The 23,086-nt window shown below is 44.1% G+C and overlaps 2 protein-coding genes across 3 annotated transcripts in view; one reads left to right on the top strand and one right to left on the bottom strand.

Moving 5' to 3' along the window:
- The window catches only part of CAMKMT (calmodulin-lysine N-methyltransferase), a 594,390-nt gene extending 576,703 nt beyond the window's left edge, over positions 1 to 17,687 (bottom strand). Inside the window, exons 1-2 of the mRNA XM_077282404.1 lie at positions 17,368 to 17,687; positions 3,919 to 4,094 (exon numbers count right to left, since the gene is read on the bottom strand). Coding sequence (XP_077138519.1) covers positions 3,919 to 4,094; positions 17,368 to 17,652 — 461 coding nt within the window. The 5' untranslated portion in view covers positions 17,653 to 17,687. The remainder of the gene's footprint in view (positions 1 to 3,918; positions 4,095 to 17,367) is intronic.
- The window catches only part of PREPL (prolyl endopeptidase like), a 68,465-nt gene continuing 63,049 nt past the window's right edge, over positions 17,671 to 23,086 (top strand). Inside the window, exons 1-4 of one of the 2 annotated variants that reach the window (XM_077282403.1) lie at positions 17,671 to 17,728; positions 21,339 to 21,555; positions 21,659 to 21,787; positions 22,318 to 22,384. In XM_077282403.1, the coding sequence (XP_077138518.1) occupies positions 21,388 to 21,555; positions 21,659 to 21,787; positions 22,318 to 22,384 (364 nt within the window). In that variant the 5' untranslated portion in view covers positions 17,671 to 17,728; positions 21,339 to 21,387. Of the gene's footprint in view, positions 17,729 to 21,267; positions 21,556 to 21,658; positions 21,788 to 22,317; positions 22,385 to 23,086 lie in introns of those variants that run through there. The other variant, XM_077282402.1, reaches the window with a different exon arrangement.

The following is a 23,086-nucleotide window of genomic DNA, read 5'->3' as shown; positions in this document are numbered from 1 at the left end:
AGATCTTTACACGTGTGAAACGCACAAAACTGGGGCGCAATTTCTAATACTGTCTCGTTTTTGGCAAAAGCACCGAGGAGAGAACCATTACAGCAATTTCCTGCAATAATGTAAATATTGCAAAAATGCATTGTATAAGGCTTTAAAGGGGCGTGTACCTTTAAAAAAAACAGGAACCCAGAAGCTTTTATAAAAATAACAGAAAAAGCAGGTAGTCACCCTCCCAAGGTCCAGTGCTGGCCCTCTCTCTTTCCAGCTCCTTCGGTCTTTGTTTATCGACTGCAGCGCTCATCACACTGCAGTCAATCACTCAGATGAGCGGCTCATGCAGTGTATATCAGCAGAGCCGCTAAGCTCAGTGACTGGCTGCAGCGTGATGGGCAGTGTAGCCGTCACGTCACCGCTGCAGCCAGGAGGAGCAGAAGAAAGTCACCGATAGACCGAAGGAAGGAGAGTACCTTCGTTTTTTTTTTAAAAATTATTTTGTACGTTTGGTGCCATCATTTTTGAAAGTGGAAAAATCTGGGTTGTTCATCTTTTTTTTTGTGGAAAAAAAATCTTACGTAAATGCATGAATTTTGGGCTTAAAATCATTTTTCTCATTGGGCTGCATTAAAAAGGTTAACAGCCTTTGCCTTCTATAGCTAGTGTTTCGCAGGCTGCAGAAAGAGTTAACTGAGAGTCCATCAGTGAGCTCATTAGCAGTGTTTGTGGCTTTTATCTGTCCTGTCAGCTGATTTATAACCATGGATCACTCAAAATGTTATTTGCAGGGATCCTAAAACCCCATAAAAGCCAAAACGGTGCAAAATTTTTAATGAAACCAAATTGCAAAAATGATTTTTAGCCCACTATGTGTTTTATGAAGTCGGGGGGTGTCACAAAATTTGCAGAAATATATATATATACTTTTTACAAACAAGTCCCTGAGCGGCTTGTTCTCCGACCTAGCACATATCCACTCAGGGGCACAGGATATGACAATGTTCTGCTATCGGTTAAGGAACCATTGGTCACTGAGCCGTAGCATCTGCTGCTTTTAATATAATGACTTCCTATTGAAAAGAACGAGCCGCGCACATCGCGGATATATGTATTATTGACATCCCAAATTGTATGATGTCAAAGGAGACATTGTGTGCATTATACGGTCATAGGCAGCGCGGCTCCAACCGCAGGAAATGATCCGATTCTCCCGGCATATACATCTGTTACCATGGCGACGGCTGAATGCGTCCCCAATGTGATGCACTTAACCTAAGACTCATCTTTGGAGTGTAATAAATGGTCTCAGGGTCGTGGAAAAAGAAAGGTTTCAATGCAGGAATAGATTTCAGGAGAAATTTAAAGAAAAAAAAAATTATCTTAGGTCATATTCTTGGCACCGCAACTTCAGAAAAAAAAATCGGTACAATGCAACGCGCGATGTTCTCAGTAAAAAAAAAAAAAAAAAACACTCCAGAAAATTCATGGTTATTTTTTAGGTCACAAAGTTGAGGCTTTTATTAGAATTTTAGAATTATTAGGCCATGTGCATATGTTGCGGTTTTCCATGCGGTGTGCAGTACAATGTTAACCTATGGAAAACAAAAACCGCTGTGCACATGCTGTGGAAAAAAACGCGCGGAAACGCTGCGGTTTTTTTTCCCGCAGAAGGTCAATTCTTTGTGCGGAATCTGCAGCGGTTTGACACCTGCTCCAAATTAAAAAGCCGCGAGTGTGAAACTGCAGTAGAATCCGCACAAAAACCGTGGTAAATCCGCGATAAATCCGCAGCAAAAACGCAGTGTTTTTGCCCTGCGGATTTATCAAAATCAGTGGGGAAAAATCCGCAGACCAGTCCGCAACGTGTGCACATACCCTTACAGTCTGGCCTGAGATATACGCCCCCGATGTATAATAGCCATTCCCTCTACCCCAGTGTATAACATCCGGTCCCTCGCCCCCAGTGTATAACATCCGGTCCCTGTCCCCTCAGTGTATAACATCCGGTCCCTCGCCCCCAGTGTATAACAGCTGGTTCGGCGCCCTCAGTGAATAACAGCCGGCCCCTAACCCCTGGTGTTTAACAGCCGGCCCCTCGCCCCAGAGTATAACAGCTGGCCCCTCACCCACGGTACATAACAGCCAGCCCCTTGTCCCCGGTGTATAAGAGCAGGACCCTCGCCACCGGTGATTAACAGCTGGCCCCTCGCCACCGGTGTATAACAGCTGGCCCCTCGCCCCCGGTGTATAACAGCTGGCCCCTCGCCACCGGTGTATAACAGCTGGCCCCTCGCCACCGGTGTATAACAGCTGGCCCCTCGCCACCGGTGTATAACAGCTGGCCCCTTGTCCCCGGTGTATAAGAGCAGGACCCTCGCCACCGGTGTATAACAGCTGGCCCCTCGCCACCGGTGATTAACAGCTGGCCCCTCGCCACCGGTGTATAACAGCTGGCCCCTCGCCCCCGGTGTATAACAGCTGGCCCCTCACCACCAGTGATTAACAGCTGGCCCCTCGCCACCGGTGTATAACAGCTGGCCCCTCGCCACCGGTGATTAACAGCTGGCCCCTCGCCACCGGTGTATAACAGCTGGCCCCTCGCCCCCGGTGTATAACAGCTGGCCCCTCACCACCAGTGATTAACAGCTGGCCCCTCGCCACCGGTGTATAACAGCTGGCCCCTCGCCACCGGTGTATAACAGCTGGCCCCTCGCCACCGGTGTATAACAGCTGGCCCCTCGCCACCAGTGATTAACAGCTGGCCCCTCGCCACCGGTGTATAACAGCTGGCCCCTCGCCACCGGTGTATAACAGCTGGCCCCTCGCCACCGGTGTATAACAGCTGGCCCCTCGCCACCGGTGTATAACAGCTGGCCCCTCGCCACCAGTGATTAACAGCTGGCCCCTCGCCACCGGTGTATAACAGCTGGCCTCTCGCCACCGGTGTATAACAGCTGGCCCCTCGCCACCGGTGTATAACAGCTGGCCCCTCGCCACCGGTGTATAACAGCTGGACCCTCGCCACCGGTGTATAACCTCCGGCCCCCCCACCATGCCGTTTGCCTTTAATAACATATGACAAAATGCCTTTGAGTAAAGAGCTCACTGATTCCAGCGCTGTTCTGTAATAGGAGTCACCAATGTATCAATCAGGTCACAACATTTCTTCTCTCCTAAATCTTCCTCGCCACCTGTGAGTGATATTATTGAGAAGTTTAAAGAACAGCAGCAACTCAGCCATGAAGTGAAGACTCAGTAACATTACAGAGTGGGGGGCCGAGTGCCGAGAAGCAGAGGGCAGAAAAGTCACCAACGTCCTGCTGACTCCATAACTGCAGAGTGCAGAGCTCCTCTGGTATTGACATCAGCACAAACACTGCCCCCCCAGGGACCTTCATGGCCAAGGAGCTGCATGCAGCCTTACATCACCAAGCACAATGCTAGGTGTTGCATGGAGTGAGGTAAAGCTGCCACCATTGGACTCTGGAGGAAACGTGTTCTGTGTAATGACGGATCACACTTCTCTATCTGGCATCTGATGGAGGAGTCTGGGTTTGGTGAATGCCAGGAGAACGTTACCTGCCTGACTGCACTGTTCCAACTGGAAGGTTTGATGGAGGAGGGATAATACTATGGGGTTGTGTATTAAGGGCCGTCCGAGGTCCCCCTTTTCCCGGCTGAATGAAAATCTTAATAATAATAATTCAGAGTTTGTTTGTTTTTTAGGTCGTTTTTATGTCAACAAATTCCATTTAAATTAGTGATTTTTCTAGCACCGACAGTCACTGTGGTCAGTATGGAAGCCACCTAACAGCTGTTCTCCATCGTCACATGGAAGCGGAGGTCAGGTCATGGTGTAACAGACAGTTTAAAAAAAAATTCAGACTAAAAAAAAATTAAAAATCAACATGAAAGAAAAGAAAATTCTCATACCTCAAACATATACTGTGCTCAGGATAGAAGATGCTTGTGTATTTCATCCAGGAACGCTCGTCGTCTTCCTTCTCCTCCTTTGATAATTCCGTTATGGAAAAAAGTTGGAATGAATTAAACCTTCTTACGGACACTGGGTGAAGATTCTCTTCATCAAGACATTTCCTTCTTAGGGCCTAGAATCCAAATATACCATGTCAATTAGTAAAAGGCCATGTATAGACCTCAATGTAGAGAGAGAAAGAAGACTTGAATTCTAGCACCACTTACTGGAAGTAGCAGTCCTGAAAGTCCCCTATCGATCCTTTAAAAAAACTGTGTCACATGACTTAGGATAAAAGTCAAACTGGAATCTCAGTTTTCAGACTCATGTTTCGGTTTGTTGCCCCTCCTCAGTGCAAAGCATAAGATCTGATTTAGATGTATGAGAGGCTTATGCTTGGGATCTAAGGGGTAATGTTTCTCCTTGTGGAGAGTGACTGCCAGTGTAAGGAAGCTTATAAGCCATGTAATGCCATCTATAGAAGAGGGAAGAGACAGTGACCCCTGAGCCGGCTCACTGCTCCTAAAAAATTCAATGTGCCGGTGAAGTCATACGAAGAGGGTTAATTCACTCTCTCTGACTGCTGTAGTGTCTATCTTTATGATCCAAACACCATAAACTCCTGTTTTATGGCAAATAAACATCACCATCATGTGCTAAAGAGGTTGTCCACTTTGGGGGAGTTTTGCATGTATTTGGGGTTAAAAACAATTTTTGCAATTGGGTTTCATTAAAAAATTTCCACCGATGGGTTTTACACCCTCCGTGTTGAATTGTCTATTGCTGGCTGCAGAATGAGTTAACTGAGAATCCATCAGTTCGCTCATTCTGACAGCCTTATGGGAGAGTTTGCAATTAAATAATAATAAAAATAAATAAAAATAATAATAAAAAATACATAATAATAATAATATGTCCCCCCCAGCCCACCCCCAAGGTGGACAACGCCCTTAAATGAATCACAGAATCTCTGCAAATATTTTTACTTTACTGTTAGCAACAAAATATTAGCAAAAATATATAACATGCAATGATCCCTTTGTCATAACATCTGGCACATCGGTGGAGGTCCGAACTTTTGGACTCCATTTATTCTGGATCAGTGGGGCCAATACATTAAACAGTTTTCAGCAAAATTCTGGAATACAACTATCTGAAATGTTGTAGACCAATCGGAAGGGGAGTTGCCGAATGCAGATGACAAATTCACTACAATTTTTGACAGACGAAAGATGCGCCAAATCCATCGCGGCCCCAACGATATGATCAAAACTAGAGATAAAATTGTGGTAACAAAAAGAAAAACATAAATAAACAATGATCAGTCTTCCTATAGTTAAGGAACTACATTACCTTGAATCAAAAGAATCGGATTCTGATCTAGACAAATCCTAAAAGACAGTTGTCCAACACTCATGCAATTTTTTACCGGTTTCTAATTTTTGTTTTCTCTTGCTGTCTATGACTTATACTATTAAAAGTCTAACTGGTTCCTACAGCATTTTATAGAGTTTCTAAAGGAGTTGAGGGAAGCTTTTTATTGCTAATGTGTTTGATGATGCAATTGAAATCAGGGCTGTGGAGATAGAATCGGAGTCGGTGTACAATAGACCGACTCCTAAAATATATAATAAATTGGGTACAATAGGTCAATGCAGTTCATTTTTTTCATAAGAATTTGGGAAAGTTATGAAATGTCCTATAAATGTCTGTCCTATTCCTGATATAAGGTCTAGACTTTTAGCTGAGGTGAATCTGTGCTGCAGTTTATGTTCATGATAAGTAGTGAAGCTCCTCCTCTACAGATAAGGGGAAAAAATAACAAACACACAGGGAAGGAATGCCTGCATTCATCTCAGAACTTCTGGAGTGAACAGGAAAGCAGGATTAAGGTAAGTACTTCTTAAAGCATATGTAAACTTTCAATAAACTGTGCACAAATCAATAGTCAAGTATATGTTGTATGAGATAGCGCTTACTGCATGTGTTGGGGGACACTCGCTTAGCAACGGCTCAGTCACACAGGCACGTTTTTCTCACAAAAACAGTCCATGCAGTTTATTATGGCATCATAAACCGGATCATGCACAGTTCTTTACACTTCATGGAACACAATAGGCACCAGCAGGTGACATTAAGTTGCAGCTTTAACTTAGATATTTCATATACGGCTTTAACTCACAGTTCAGACACTACACCCGCCAGCCCTCCTTGACTAGTTCCCGGGGGTCAAAGAAAGTTAAATCACTGCACTCATCTTAGTTCAAGTCAATTTTGCTGAGGTAAATATTTTTATTGAAGGTGAAGTGGAGTCAATAAGGCAACAAAAAATTTTTTTGAAAGGCAACAAAAAATTTTATCGTTTCGGCCACGCTGTGGCCTTGGTCACAAATGATGCTGTAACAAAAATAGAAAAAACAGTGTAAAACATATCATATATACAGTGGTTAAATGTACAATATATACAAGATATACAAAGAGCTATCCATAAAACTATGGACAAAATGGACTACATGTCAAAAAACCACCCATTGGTAGACAAAAACAAATGTTTCTTCAAAAAGCAGAAAAGACCTATGTTCAAGTGCAAAGACATACAAACAAAGAATGGGTTCCTAGAGGACAGTACACACACATCATCAGAAAAGGGGTACTGCGGTAAGTGAAGATGGAATGACGTACCCTTAGTGGTTTGTTCGTATAGCGTCTTATGAGAATAGGATGGTATACTCATAATTAGAGGTGGCCCAGATTTCTCCTGTTTGGAGGCAATAGGAGAACATGATATAGTATAGAAACATATGATCTCATATTGGTGTGAATAACCAAGCGGTTATCCTATCGAGATGCATATAGACACATGTGGTATGCAAAATTATTGCAGAAATCTGTACACAATGGATTTATAGCACATAGAAAGGTATTTACCCAGATAGTGAAAGAAAGGGCCCTCACTTTTAATAGTGACTGTCCAGGACAGTATGTCTATGGTTCTGAGACATCTGTCATGTGTTGGACTGGCTGAAACATAAATACACATATATAGGATGAGCATAGCACTAGAGTTGTTCATAAAGACAACATGTTGTGTATGTCGAGGGTATTTATACCTTAGTCTTTACATATATCTTATAATCCCGCGGGACCCGGACGTGGGTAGTGGAGGCAAAGATTTCCACGCTGGATTTAATTATTTAGTACGGGGTAGACGTGCCTGTAAAGAACCATGGATGGGGATATATTATAGAGAAGTATAATAGCCTGTAGTACTTGTCTATAGTGCGTCCGTAGTCTCACTAAGATTGGTGGCACAGTGTGAGCGCGATCCGGGGTCAAGGAGTCCGTTTGGCTGGTCCGATGGGAAGCGCCGACACAAGCTGTGTCCTGGCGGTGGGAGCGGCATTGCCATGTTGGGGGAGCCCCGTTTTAAATAGAGCACTGGTCGGTCCTTAGACCGGAACTCAGTGCAGACGCCGGCGCCTGCGCAGTATCCAGAGGCAGCGTGTGTTACCGGCGCCTGCACACTATGGAGGAGACCGGCGCATGCGCTGTGCAAAATTGAAGAGAGCGGAGCCGGCGCAGTGTAATGGGTGGCCAGTGTGTACGGTGCTTGCGTAAGGGGAACGCAGTTAGCGTAGGTGCTGTGAAAGGGATCCGGCTGGGGTTGTCTGATTGTTAAAAACAGATATAACGATACCGTGACTTGATGGGGCTCACTGTATATATAGGCATAAGGCCCTGATGGGTATAGCACGACAATACATGGTGCGTACTGGACAGTGTGTCAGAATTGTGACCTAGTTGGAGGCACTAGACAGTTGACAGGCAGATTGACTTTGTAAAAAAACATTATACATTTATCAATGTAGCACAATGCCCCTACTCAATGCTGGGGGGATACTTCCCACAATATCTAAAACAAGACATGATAGTAATATAGTAGGAGTCCAAACTGTAGTTGATTATTCACAGTAATGAAGGCACCTTGAGTTGAATGGGTAAAAGGAAGATCATATATTCACATACCAGATGAAATAAATGAATATCATGTTAGTAGATTAGATAATGATAAAATGAAAAAATGAAATAAGTCAACTGAAAAAAATGGATGGAATGAAAAAAAAGGGATGGAATGAAAAAAATGAAAAAAAATGAAAAAAATAAAAATAAAAAATGATAAATTAAAAATAAAATAAAAGGAAAAATTTTTTTTTATTTTTTTTATTATTTTTTTCATTATTTATTCTTTTCATTTTTTTCATTTCTTTCATTGTTTTCATTTTTTTTCATTTTGTCATTCTTTTATTATTTTATTTTTTTATTTTTATTTGTTTATTTTTTTTCCTTTATTTTATTTTATTTATTTTTTTTCTTCTTTTTTTCATTTTTTATTTTTTTTGCATTTTTTTCATTCCATCCCTTTTTTTTCATTCCATCCATTTTTTTCAGTTGACTTATTACTCCGCTCTCTTCAATTTTGCACAGCGCATGCGCCGGTCTCCTCCATAGTGTGCAGGCGCCGGTAACACACGCTGCCTCTGGATACTGCGCAGGCGCCGGCGTCTGCACTGAGTTCCGGTCTAAGGACCGACCAGTGCTCTATTTAAAACGGGGCTCCTCCAACATGGCAATGCCGCTCCCACCGCCAGGACACAGCTTGTGTCGGCGCTTCCCATCGGACCAGCCAAACAGACTCCTTGACCCCGGATCGCGCTCACACTGTGCCACCAATCTTAGTGAGACTACGGACGCACTATAGACAAGTACTACAGGCTATTATACTTCTCTATAATATATCCCCATCCATGGTTCTTTACAGGCACGTCTACCCCGTACTAAATAATTAAATCCAGCGTGGAAATCTTTGCCTCCACTACCCACGTCCGGGTCCCGCGGGATTATAAGATATATGTAAAGACTAAGGTATAAATACCCTCGAGATAAACAACATGTTGTCTTTATGAACAACTCTAGTGCTATGCTCATCCTATATATGTGTATTTATGTTTCAGCCAGTCCAACACATGACAGATGTCTCAGAACCATAGACATACTGTCCTGGACAGTCACTATTAAAAGTGAGGGCCCTTTCTTTCACTATCTGGGTAAATACCTTTCTATGTGCTATAAATCCATTGTGTACAGATTTCTGCAATAATTTTGCATACCACATGTGTCTATATGCATCTCGATAGGATAACCGCTTGGTTATTCACACCAATATGAGATCATATGTTTCTATACTATATCATGTTCTCCTATTGCCTCCAAACAGGAGAAATCTGGGCCACCTCTAATTATGAGTATACCATCCTATTCTCATAAGACGCTATACGAACAAACCACTAAGGGTACGTCATTCCATCTTCACTTACCGCAGTACCCCTTTTCTGATGATGTGTGTGTACTGTCCTCTAGGAACCCATTCTTTGTTTGTATGTCTTTGCACTTGAACATAGGTCTTTTCTGCTTTTTGAAGAAACATTTGTTTTTGTCTACCAATGGGTGGTTTTTTGACATGTAGTCCATTTTGTCCATAGTTTTATGGATAGCTCTTTGTATATCTTGTATATATTGTACATTTAACCACTGTATATATGATATGTTTTACACTGTTTTTTTCTATTTTTGTTACAGCATCATTTGTGACCAAGGCCACAGCGTGGCCGAAACGTTAAAATTTTTTGTTGCCTTATTGACTCTACTTCACCTTCAATAAAAATATTTACCTCAGCAAAATTGACTTGAACTAAGATGAGTGCAGTGATTTAACTTTCTTTGATTACGTGTGGGTCCTCGGATTCCGTTCATTTGCACCGTCAAAATCCATCTGCAGTCGAGTGCTAGCTCTTTGTTCATTCTACTAGTTCCCGGGGGTGTCCGTACGCCGTATCAATGTCTCTACTCATATAGCGCACACAACATTGATTCGTATTCTCTTAACACGCTAGACCTTACTCCGTCCAGTTACCGTGGGAGACCGCACAGTTCATTACTGACCCTCTGTCAGTGCACACAGTTCCCTATACTCTGGGTTACCTTCCAGGAGCTCCTGCTCCACACATTGACTCCTGTCAGTCCTCGCTCTCTCAGGGAAGTTGCCGACCTGGGATCACCATCCCAGACAATGCCTTAATCACTAGGCCACTTTACAGTCCAGATGCTCAGAATGGCTGTAGCTCCCCCAATGCAGTGCCATCACAGACTCTGCTTACACGCTTTCCCATCTGCTCTTCAGGAAGTCCTACTCCCAGGACTTCCAACACAGGCCACTCAGTGCGCTATTCAGGACGTCCGTCCCCACCTGGGACCGTCCAACACACAAGTCTCTCAGTGCGCTTAACAGGGATCCTCATGCGGTATAAGTGATTAGGTGACTTTATTTTTCGGGCCGGTGTTATTACAGAGATACCAGATTTATACCGGGTTTTTATGTTTCGCTGCTGTCACACACTAAAAGACTTATTTTTGAAAAAAAACAAGTTCTCGCATCCCCACATTTAAACAGCTATAATGTTTCCATATTTCGGCCAACAGAGTCATGTGATTGCTTGTTTTTTGCGGGACGAGTTGACGCTTTTATTGGTACCATTTTCTGCCACATTACTTTTTTTAATTGCTTTCTATTCTGATTTTTGGGAAGTAGAATTAACAAAAAACAGCAATTCAGGAATTGTTTTTTTTAGGTTTTTTTATGCCGTTCCGTGTGTGGTAAAATTGATAAAGCAGCTTTATTCTTCAGGTCAGTATGATTACAGCGATACCCTATTTATATTTTTTTTAATGTTTTGGCGTTTTTACACAATAAAATTTTTTTATAGAAAAAATAATTTTTGTATCGCTTTAGTCTGCGAGCTATAACTTTTTTCTTTTTTCGGCGACAGAGCTTTATGGCAGCTTGTAGTTTGCGGGACAAGATGACATTTTCAGCCTTACCTTTTTTATTTACATTCGTCTTTTTTATCGCATTTTATTACACTTTTTTTGTTCGACGGTATGATGATTAAGCGTTGTTTTTTGCCTCGTTTTTCATTTATTTTTTTTACGATGTTCACTGAAGGGGTTAACTGGTGGGTCAGTTTTATAGAGCGGGTCACTTCGAATGCAGCACTACCAAATATCTGTACTTTTTTTGTTTAATTTTTTTTTAGATAAATGTATTTATTGGATTCATATTTTTCTTTTTTTCGACGTTCTTTATTTAGGGATTATTTTTACTTTTTTACATTGTCTTTGCATTTGCACTGCAGAATTTGGAGCAGGCAGGGAAGGAGGCGTCTCAGCTCATGCTCTGACCAGGCACTACGCCACCTTCCCTGAAGGACCTGACGGCCATCTTGACGGCCATGGAAACCATCAGCACAACGCTCTCGCATCGCGTTGTGTTGATGGGAGACTACTCCCTGTGCGATGCTCCATAGAATTTCTTAAGCACCAACTGTCATCTCCTATCTCAGTAATGTTAAAGCCTGTCTTCACTGAATACAGAAGTTACAGATTTTTACCCATGATTTGAGAGTGAAAGATCAGTCCAGGAGGCTAAAGAAGCAGATTTCTCTGATAAGATAAACTATAAAGTTTCTTATCTTCATGTGTGCTATTGATTCATGACAAATGAAAACGGCGGTTACTCATTGAATCCCATGGTATTACCCCGGTGTATGCACGTCATTAGTCATCTGGTGTACATACGGAAAACATATCTTTCACAGTTATTGTGCTTCTGGCTCCCAAGTGCCACAATAAAACTTGAAAGGGTGTTATCATCTGAGACATTTCTGGCATATTTAAAGAGGTTGTTCACTTATCCGACAATTCCTTCTCAATCTCTATGTTTCCCCCTTGTAAAATAGTAAGCGGGGGTAGAGTAAAGTAAGTGCTGACTGGCCGCAGGCATTGTGTGATATAATGTCAGGTGGTCCCCGGGAGAGCCAATGCTGACATCGATGGAACGGTGCCGACACCAGAGGCGAGTATAGGCGTTATTATTTTACTGGGGAGAATCAAAGAGTTTGAGAAGGGGTTGTTTGAGTAGTGGAAAACCCTTTTAAAGTATATGCCATAAATGCCTGATAGATCATGAAAATGCAAGTATGGGAAGAATAAGGATCGATTTTTGCAATCATGGAGGAGGCCATGATGGCACGTGTCTCTCCCTATCGTAACGTCAACTGTCAGGAACTACAGCGAAAAGAACCACATGCCTAGACTGCCACCTATACGCCATATACCCCTTTGTGGATTGCCAAATAGGGATCCCCATTCTCCGAAAAGTTTATTGGGAGCGAAACAGAGATGGTAGCCTCCTCCTACATGTTAGCAGCCGCACAATAACAAGCATGTCTATGACCAAAGGTTTGGGGGTGCACACAATGGCAATGATGGCCACGTATGGCCCTCCAAGGTCGCAGGTATCTAATGGTATCGATCTGACTTGCTGCAGTCTTGGATGTTTTCCAAAGCTCCCATACATTAGACTTTGTACGTCTTACAATGGCTATGCTTCTGTTGAATATAGGCTATGTCTCCGTTGAGTATAGGCTATGCTTCCGTTGAGTATAGGCTATGCTTCCGTTCAGTATAGGCTATGCTTCCGTTCAGTATAGGCTATGCTTCCTTTCAGTATAGGCTATGCTTCCGTAGAGTATAGGCTATGCTTCCGTTCAGTATAGGCTATGCTTCCGTTCAGTATAGGCTATGCTTCCGTTCAGTATAGCCTATGCTTCCGTTCAGTATAGGCTATGCTTCCGTTGAGTATAGGCTATGCTTCCGTTGAGTATAGGCTATGCTTCCGTTGAGTATAGGCTATGCTTCCATTGAGTATAGGCTATGCTTCCGTTGAGTATAGGCTATGCTTCCGTTGAGTATAGGCTATGCTTCCGTTGAGTATATGCTATGCTTCCGTTGAGTATAGGCTATGCTTCCGTTGAGTATAGGCTATGCTTCCGTTGAGTATAGGCTATGCTTCCGTTGAGTATAGGCTATGCTTCCGTTGAGTATAGGCTATGCTTCCGTTGAGTATAGGCTATGCTTCTGTTGAGTATAGGCTATGCTTCCGTTGAGTATAGGCTATGCTTCTGTTGAATATAGGCAATGCTTGCAGTTTTTTCTGCCCCATTATAGATAGATTTTATGTCCTCAGACTTTAAGGATCCTTTCATGGCTTCTTTATCTTGAGACGCTAGCGATCAACATATAGGATTCTGTATCTTCGTTTAAGCAATGAAAATGATCATTGAGGGTTTTCTATGTTTTTTTTATTTTTATGAACTGTAATAAACCTCACAAAGAGACGGCACATTAAGAGCCCATCATCCCATTGACTATCTGTTGACAGCAGATGGGGCTCAGAATGGATTCCTGCCTATACAATTCTTCTCAATGTCACATCATGGCAGACAATAAAACGACAAGCACTTGACCTCGCCGAACAACGGATTAAGTGTTCACCCTCTCATGTCATCAAGAACGCAGGAGAAGAAATATTTTATGGATTTCAGAGAGCTGCTTTCCTCCTACCAGAAAACTAATAGCTCAAGTCATTAGCAGTCAGATAACTCTGTGCCTCCGCATAACCTCCTGTCAGATCCATAAAGCCAATGAGATCCACTTCACGTCTCTACAAGGTCCAATCGTGACTTGTGTAACCAGAGGAGACGGCAAGAATAGGACATATTAATTCTTCAGTCTCAAGCACGAACGACGGTCACTTTTTATTTTTTACATGTATGTGCAGAGATGACTGTGACTTTTTTTCCTGACAGTTTACATAAATCTAAAGCTTTTGTGTAGTCTAAACACATTAGAACACTGTGAAATGAAACATATGAAGAGTATATAATAACTAAGGCAACCAATTTATAAAATGCACTACAATGGGAATGTTTAATCCTCACCTACTCCTCAGGGGCTGGCCTCAACTAAAATACATAAATAGGTGCAAAAAACAAACAATATACTCCATCAACATACACCCACTGCTCTTCCTCACCAGTTTCCTTGCTGATTTTCCCCGCCAGTTTCCTTGTTTCCTCTTCCATCGAGGGGTGTCAGGTGACCACAACAGTCAATCAGTGCTGCTGACTGGCGGCAGTGTTCTGTGTGAGCTGGAAGAGCCAACTCCACCCTTGCTCACATCTACTACAGTCCAGCTCCACCCCTGCTCCCATCTATTACAGTCCAGTTCCACCCCTGCTCCCATCTATTACAGTCCAGTTCCACCCCTGCTCCAGTCCAGCTCCACCACTGCTCACATCTTCTAGTCCTGCTCTAGCCTTGCTCCCATCTGTATTACCGTCCAGCTCCACCCTGTTCATATCTACTAAAGATCAGCTCCACTCTTACTCACATCTACTACAGTCCATGTCCACCTCTGCTCACATCTGTACTACAATCCAGCTCCCCCCCTGCTTACATCTATACCGCTGTCAAACTCTATCCCTACTCACATCTATACTACAGTCCAGCTCTACCCCTGCTCACATCTATACTACAGTCGTGCTCCAGCCCTGCTCACATCTACTACAAAGCAGCTCCACCTCTTTTCACATCTACAATACAGTCCAGCTCCACCCTTGCTGACCTCTCTACTACAGTCCATCTCTACTCCTGTTCACATCTGCTACAGTCCTGCTCCACCCCTTCTCACATCTATACCACAGTCCAGCTCCACCCCTGCTCACATCAACTACAGTCCAGCTCCACCCCTGCTGACATCTATTCTACAGTCCAGCTCCACCCCTGCTGACATCTATACTACAGTACAGCTCCACCCCTGCTCACATCAACTACAGTCCAGCTCCACCCCTGCTCACATCTATTCTACAGTCCAGCTCCACCCCTGCTGACATCTATACTACAGTCCTGTTCCACCCCTGCTGACATCTATACTACAGTCCTGCTCCACCCCTGCTGACATCTATTCTACAGTCCAGCTCCACCCCTGCTCACATCTATTCTACAGTCCAGCTCCACCCCTGCTCACATCAACTACAGTACAGCTCCACCCCTGCTCACATCTATTCTACAGTCCAGCTCCACCCCTGCTCACATCTATTCTACAGTACAGCTCCACCCCTGCTCACATCAACTACAGTCCAGCTCCACCCCTGCTCACATCTATTCTACAGTCCAGCTCCACCCCTGCTGACATCTATACTACAGTCCTGCTCCACCCCTGCTCACATCTATACTACAGTCCTGCTCCACCCCTGCTGACATCTATACTACAGTCCTGCTCCACTCTTGCTCACTTCTATACTATAGTCCTGCTCCACTCCTGCTGACATCTATACTACAGTCCTGTTCCACCCCTGCTGACATCTATACTACAGTCCAGCTCCACCCTTACTCACATCTATACTACAGTCCTGCTCAACCCCTGCTGACATCTATACTACAGCCCTGCACCACTCCTGCTCACCTCTATACTACAGCCCTGCTCCACCCCTGCTCACCTCTATACTACAGCCCTGCTCCACCCCTGCTCACCTCTATACTACAGTCCTGCTCTACCCCTGCTCACATCTATACTACAGTCCTGCTCCACCCCTGCTCACATCTACATTACAGTCCTGCTCCACCCCTGCTCACATCTACATTACAGTCCTGCTCCACCCCTGCTCACATTTCCTACAGTCCAGCTCCACCCCTGCTCGCATCTATACTACAGTCCGGCTCCACCCCTGCTCACATCTATATTACAATCCGGCTCCACCCCTGCTCACATCTATGCTACAGTCTAGCTCCACCGCTGCTCACATCTCCTACAGTCATGCTCCACCCCTGCTCACATCTCCTACAGTCCTGCTCCACCCCTGCTCACATCTATACTACAGTCCTGCTCCACCCCTGCTGACATCTATACTACAGTCCTGCTCCACCTCTGCTGACATCTATACTACAGTCCTGCTCCACTCCTGATCACTTCTATACTATAGTCCTGCTCCACCCCTGCTGACATCTATACTACAGTCCTGTTCCACCCCTGCTGACATCTATACTACAGTCCTGCTCCACCCTTACTCACATCTATACTACAGTCCTGCTCAACTCCTGCTGACATCTATACTACAGTCCTGCTCCACCCCTGCTCGCATCTATACTACAGTCCGGCTCCACCCCTGCTCACATCTAAATTACAGTCCGGCTCCACCCCTGCTCACATCTATGCTACAGTCTGGCTCCACCGCTGCTCACATCTCCTACAGTCTAGCTCCACCCCTGCTCACATCTATACTACAGTCCTGCTCCACCCCTGCTCACATCTATGCTACAGTCTGGCTCCACCGCTGCTCACATCTCCTACAGTCCTGCTCCACCCCTGCTCACATCTATACTACAGTCCTGCTCCACCCCTGCTCACATCTATACTACAGTCCTGCTCCACCCCTGCTCACATCTATACTACAGTCCTGCTCCACCCCTGCTCACATCTATGCTACAGTCTGGCTCCACCCCTGCTCACATCTCCTACAGTCCTGCTCCACCCCTGCTCACATCTATACTACAGTCCTGCTCCACCCCTGCTCACATCTATACTACAGTCCTGCTCCACCGCTGCTCACATCTATATTACAGTCCGGCTCCACCCCTGCTCACATCTATACTACAGTCCTGCTCCACCCCTGCTCACATCTATATTACAGTCCGGCTCCACCCCTGCTCACATCTATATTACAGTCTGGCTCCACCCCTGCTCACATCTCCTACAGTCCAGCTCCACCCCTGCTGACAGAAGAGGGTAGTGCTATACTGAAATCAGCTATGAGCAATGGCGGATCTGGACAGCAATCAGCTGACAGAAGACAGTGGAGCTGAACTGTAGTCTAGACCTCCTTTCATGCAGCCATAGAGCTCTGCCCCTACTCACACCTGACCGTACCAGCCGCACCACCCATCCACAGTCCCATAGGGTAGAATATGGCACCGACAATCTTTACCCTATGGATTGGAAAAAGAACTTTTTTGGAACCACTGATGAAATGTTTTTAAACAGGGCTTATCCAGCAGAGACAGCCATCATTTGTAGATAGATTCCCTCGACCATCTAGTGAACCCCCCAGTCTGTGGGTCATTCTTCATAGTTTGGTGGGATTTTCCACATGTGTTTCTTATTATTCAGGGCAGTAGTTTTATTCATGATCAGCTTCAGAAGACACAACTCTGAGTCTGATTCATTAAGGGCATTCTTCAACTATAGGCTAAACACAAACTAAGATGATATGAGCAGCTGTACAAAACTGCATGACCCCTTTAAGGATGTACAAGAGTGGATGACCCCTTTAAGGAATCACTACAGGTGGCCAGTAGGGTCATAATTAACCATGTGGGAGCGGGAGCTTTCCATTACCTACAGGTAGCCACAAGGGTCAAAACACATCATCAGTATTTCAGCTTTCCATTACCTGCCCAAGCATTTTCCAGCGAGCTCTTGCAGCGCCGTGTCTGCCTCTGCTTGCCGCATCCTCCTCCTGCTTTCGCGCTGTGTCCCTCGGGGATGCCGCTCCGTCAGGTGGAGTCCTCCTTTGCCCTCCTCTTTCACCCTCCATCTTCCCACTACTGTCTTTTTTTTTTCTTGCCCGACCGCCTGTCAAAAAGCGACCAGGCTGCTTCCGAAAACAAACAACACGCGATCCGATTGTAAACACGCCCCCTTTTTCCAATGACCCAATCAGAGCACAAGGTTGCATTAAATGCCGGAAACTGGTGTCTAACGTGTCTGACGTCATCAGAAGGCGACTCACACGTGTGTAGAGCGTGACAATGGTACTGTGCTGCGTGGTTTTCGTTTCTCTGGTTTCCCGCTAGTGCGCGGCGCCCGGTGTCTGTGCGCTTTGCGGTGACCCGCAGCCATTACACTGCTGAGGTCCAGAGAGCAGTGATGGAGCGATGCCAGAGCTTAGTGGTCCGCTCAGCTGCATTGCTTTCCATGCACTACCCCAGGTTTCACATGTCTTAAAGGGGTTGTCAAGGATTTTCCAAAATTGGCTTTAAAGGGGTATTCCAATCGCAATATGTAGTAGATGTAATAATAGCAACTACCTCCAATTGGCAAATCAGAAGAACTGCACTATTTTTATCTCTTACCCAATGTGCAAGCGACTGCAGTAGCTTAGGTATCCATGGTAATGACCACTAGCAACTAGCTCACTGTAAATGTGGTCAGAACCATGGATGCCTAAGCTGCTGCAATGCCCTGCATATGGGGTAAGCAACATGGCTAATCAGAAGAACTATGCTAGGTTTCTAATTGGAGGTATTTGCTAATACTATTACACCTACTATATACTGAGATAGGATCCTGGAGATTGAAATACCCCTTTAGAATAGAGTGTTCTAAAATAAAGATATGGCCGATAATTTTGCCTTGAAACATCCGTCACTGTGGTGGCCGGTGACCGAATAACTGCAAATTACAATTTATTTTTTTTATTTAATTCTACAGGGTGGAGCGCGGTAATTTGCTTTTTTGCACTGCATGCTGTGGCGGCACTGTCGGTCGAAGAGAGGGGAGAGTGGGTGTGGCTTACAGTGGCTGATGGGAGATTTGTATTCCTCCGCCTTTCAGTTGCCATCATGCAGTGGACACGTGAGGAGAGGTCATTTTGTGTTGAAGCGTATTTTTCAAATGCCCACTCGATCATTGCAGTGCAGCGTGCTTTTCGTTTACAATTCGCTGTTCCTCCACGCGGACGTGTTCCTGGACGGCAATCAATTGTAAATTGGGTGAATGCATTCAGAACAGCAGGGAATGTGTCATGTGTACGAAGGGGACCTGAGAGAAGGATTACAACACCACAAAACATCGAGAGAGTTAGAGCAGCAGTACTGCAATCTCCGAAACGCTCTGCTCGGAAGCAATCATTTGCTCTTGGCATTTCAAGACGTTCTCTCCACCGGATTCTTCATGATGAACTGAATTTTCACCCGTATAAAATGTGCGTGGTCCAACAATTGTCAGCACGGGACTATTTGACACGGCGGACCTCTTGTGAAGACATGTTAGCAACGATACCCCGTGACGCAATTGTGTTTTTTTTCTGATGAGGCACATTTTCACCTCAGTGGGTGTGTAAACAAACAAAATATGCGTTACTGGAGTGAAACAAACCCCAGAGAAGTTCACGAGAGACCTCTGCATTCGGACCGCGTCACTGTGTGGTGCGCCATATCACGAGTAGGCATCATTGGTCTTTACTTTTTTCAGGATAACGGTCGTGCCATAACTGTGAACTCCGAACGGTACTTGTCTATGATACAGGATTATTTTCAGCCGGCTCTTGAGGCAATGGAACTAGAGGATACATGGTTCCAACAGGATGGTGCCACTGCACACACAGCGAGGGTTACCATGAATTGTTTGAGGCAAATGTTTCCTGGACGGCTTATCTCTTTGAGGGGAGATGTGAACTGGCCAGCACGCTCACCAGATTTAGCCCCATGCGATTTTTTCCTTTGGGGTTACCTGAAGTCTAAGGTGTATATCAACCGTCCCAACACCTTGGAAGACCTAAGGAACAATATTGAAGCTGAAATTGGCAGAATACCAGTGGACATGCTTGTTAGAGTTCATGAAAACTTCAGAAAACGTATGCAGCAGTGTGTGGATAGCGAAGGTCGACATTTGCCAGATACACTATTTAAAACCATGTAATTTAAAAATTCCATTACTGTTCAGTATAATTAAAATATAAAATAAATTTTTCTAATGATCATAATTTTTTTATTTAATTCCCAAATCAGCAACTTACCGCGCTCCACCCTGTATATTGTTTATTCAATTAGTTGATTTTACTTTTATATTGTCATAGACTTCTGCAGATATGGAATAGTGTATATTTCAATTATTTTTGTATGGGGGGGGGTTAAAGCTTTTCCCCTTTTTTTTTTTTTGTAAAATCTTAATTTTTTTTTTTTATTTTAGTCCCCATAAGGGACCCGCACTCTCAATCACTTTATACGGCAATGCGACAGCAGTATATAGTGACATTAACTCTGTCCTATCAAGCCAAAGTACAGGCTGGCAGTGACGAAAGGTCCACAGCTGCCATGGAAATCTCCAGGTGATTGCTTTGAGGTAGTGGCGGACATAGGAATGGACTCTACCCCACAGTGTAACAGTTAAAGTGACTGTTAAATCCAAGTACAGGCGCTCGGTGCTTCGCGGCGGGGCCGATCATTTATATTCATCTTCCCACCTGCTTATTTTCCCTTTATCTCCTCCCCCTCTTCTGTGATTGACAGCTCTCTCTCATAGAGGCAGAGATAGAGGTACATCAAACGGGGAAGAAGGTGGATATAAATGATTGGCCCCTCTGAGAAGCACCAAGCGCCTGTACTTGGTTTATAAACAGTCATTCTGTGCTGACCATCCCTTTAAAGAGAACCTGTCATGTTAAAAAAAAAAAAAAAAAAAAAAAAAAAACCCTGCAGATAAGGGGTTAAGTGTGCAGGTTAATTGCGTTCTGAAAAAATATAAAAAAGAAGTGGCACTTGCCATCCATAAAGTCTTCCTTTATTTTCATAGCATTAAAACATGGACAGGAGGGAGCGGGGTTGTGTACTGGACAACAGCCTTTTCACATAACACAATGCTTCTAGGGGTCCTTACTGAGAACTTTATTCCTCCCGTCAGTCCCGGACTTTGAATCTTAGGGATGTGACTGGTGTGGATTCTGTACATAGTCATCGGCTGTACCCACACCCCATCACTGTCTGACAGCCGGCTCGGCAATAGAGCATGCTGAGCGGTGTATGACTTCACAGCGCTGATTGTCAGTTTCCTGTGTACACTCTAAAGTCATCAAGCCGTCAATCAGTGCAGGGGGTGAGGCTACACAGATTTGCTGCACTGCCTGCCATGTTATTACACCTAGTCCTCCTGTGATAATCTCTTGCTGATAAAACACTGATTGTATTGAAGCTACAGCCTAATAAGTGATACATCCCTGAAATCAGGTTCTCTACACCTACATTATGCTGCTCTCAGATTAAGTGCGCAGACAGAAGGCCATATATCTCGTGCAAGGATCGCATCACTGTGCACAGACTGGCCCAGCATCTCTCTTCACCTGAGCGTCACAACGTGATGTATTTCTAGGTGTCAAACTCGAGTCAGTCCGAGGATTGCAGTGCAACCCTTGCATGAGAAACACGGTTGTATGCCTCCCCTAATGTCAGAAACCTGCTGAGCGATTCCCTTTAAGGTTTCATAAATCTTATTTACTTGCAACTACTGATATTTTCTTTTGCACCAATGGTATAAATATTCCCCACCTTCCCCCTGTTGTCTCTTTCATAGAAAATAAATCATTTTGAATGTCTACTCCATTAGCTATACTTATATTCTGCCTACTCAGTAACTATGTGTCCTTAGTGCTCCTGCGTCAAGTCCTGGGAGGTGTTGGCCATGAGCACTTGAAGCAATGAAGATCAGGTTACTTGTGAGTCCGGCATCATGGCTTCTCTGCACACGTGGGATCCGACATAGAACAACAGAGCAAAAATTATTCTTCACGTCATGGAGCAACGATTACACGGAGATCCACAGAGACTGGGCCAGAAGCAGACTGAGGGGGATGAGCTCCTGGCAGGTAAGGATCTTGCGTTACTGTGTAAGTCTGTGTACTGGTGTTTTCTGTGAATCCTTAAACTGTGAGAATAATCATTTATTATGTATTGTTTTATTTTACAAAGACCATGTTAAAGTGTGAACGTAAACGTTGGGAGGCCGCCTGTGTGACTTACAAGGATCTAACTACACTGCTGAAAATTCGCTTGGAGGACATGCACCACAAGTATCCTATAAGAAGAGAGCGCCACATGGTGAGCAGGGGGCCACATAGTCCTAAGAATCCAGCAGTACAACAATAATAGCATTGCTCAAAAACAGACCGCTTCCTTCTCATAAGCTGCTATAGACTTGAGAGAGATGTTGGCGGAACGTTTGGGAGACCGCTATCTCTCCTTAGTCCCCCGTAGAATTCCTACTGCCCCAACATCAACCGTCAGGAGTGAGTTTGGAGACCCCCAAACATATCAGATGGTCACCTGTTTTGTTTGACCTCCATCTAATGTATAGTGAGGCATTTAGAAAATGGCAGCCAGGCCAGATTAAAGTTGTTGGAGGTCCAACAGCTTCTAGAAATACAAATTATGGAGGGTCCACATCAGAATTTTTATTAAAGGAGGTCTGTCTGCCGTTTTGACCCTACAAAACTCGATGGATGACCCAGGCAGGAGACGTGGTACAGCTTAAATGTGCCTTTGTGTAGAGCCAAGTTCCTTTAATTTATTCTGAGCTTTAACACCAATTTGCTTTATATTTACATACATATGGATTTCTTAATTTGCAGATCAAATGCGGAGATTACGTGTATTTCGATGAGGACTCCTGTGTCTATCGTTTTCAGAAAATCATCGGTAAGGTTGCTACATTTAGTGATCTACATGTAGAAAATAAACCAGCACAGCTAACATATAGTCTCTAGGTGCTATGTGCTCACATTGCAAAACACATACACGGACCACCATAAAAGGAACACAACCTAAAAAAAATAAATAAAAAAAAATCAGCATTGTGCTACACCCAGAAATTGAACTGGCTCTGCAAAAGTGGCCAGAAATATCCCCTGTAGCCAAACACAAAAACGGACTTCTTTAGCTCCCATAAAGTGTAATTATATGATGTAACAAAGCATCCCCCTGATGAAGCCACATGTAACATGGCGAAACACGTGGGGACGTACAAACCTCCATACTTCCTCTAAGGATCTCTGTGATCTTGTATACTATTTATTTCATGCACTAACCTCACTTTATAGCCGGATGTTGGGTTTCATATTATTTGTGTTTGGTATGTCTGCTTTGATATTTGCATACGCTTTGTTGCATTCCCTAACTGCATTTTATACTGTCTGGTATCTAATATATTTATTTTTAGAGTATTTTTATTAGGTCTGGTGTTTTGTGCACAGATACTGGGGAAAGGTGTAGTAAGATGCTCCCCCTTAATAAATTTAGCGCATCTTACAAATGTTGTGCGCCCTCGCCAGTAATGTTACTCCAGCCAGGGTCTGGGGTACATCTGACATACAAATAGAAGGATTCCAGCATCTGCAGAAA

The sequence above is a fragment of the Ranitomeya variabilis genome, chromosome 2, assembly GCF_051348905.1.
Source record: "Ranitomeya variabilis isolate aRanVar5 chromosome 2, aRanVar5.hap1, whole genome shotgun sequence".
Lineage (NCBI taxonomy): Eukaryota > Metazoa > Chordata > Amphibia > Anura > Dendrobatidae > Ranitomeya > Ranitomeya variabilis.
This window is presented reverse-complemented; position numbering and strand designations above follow the sequence as displayed.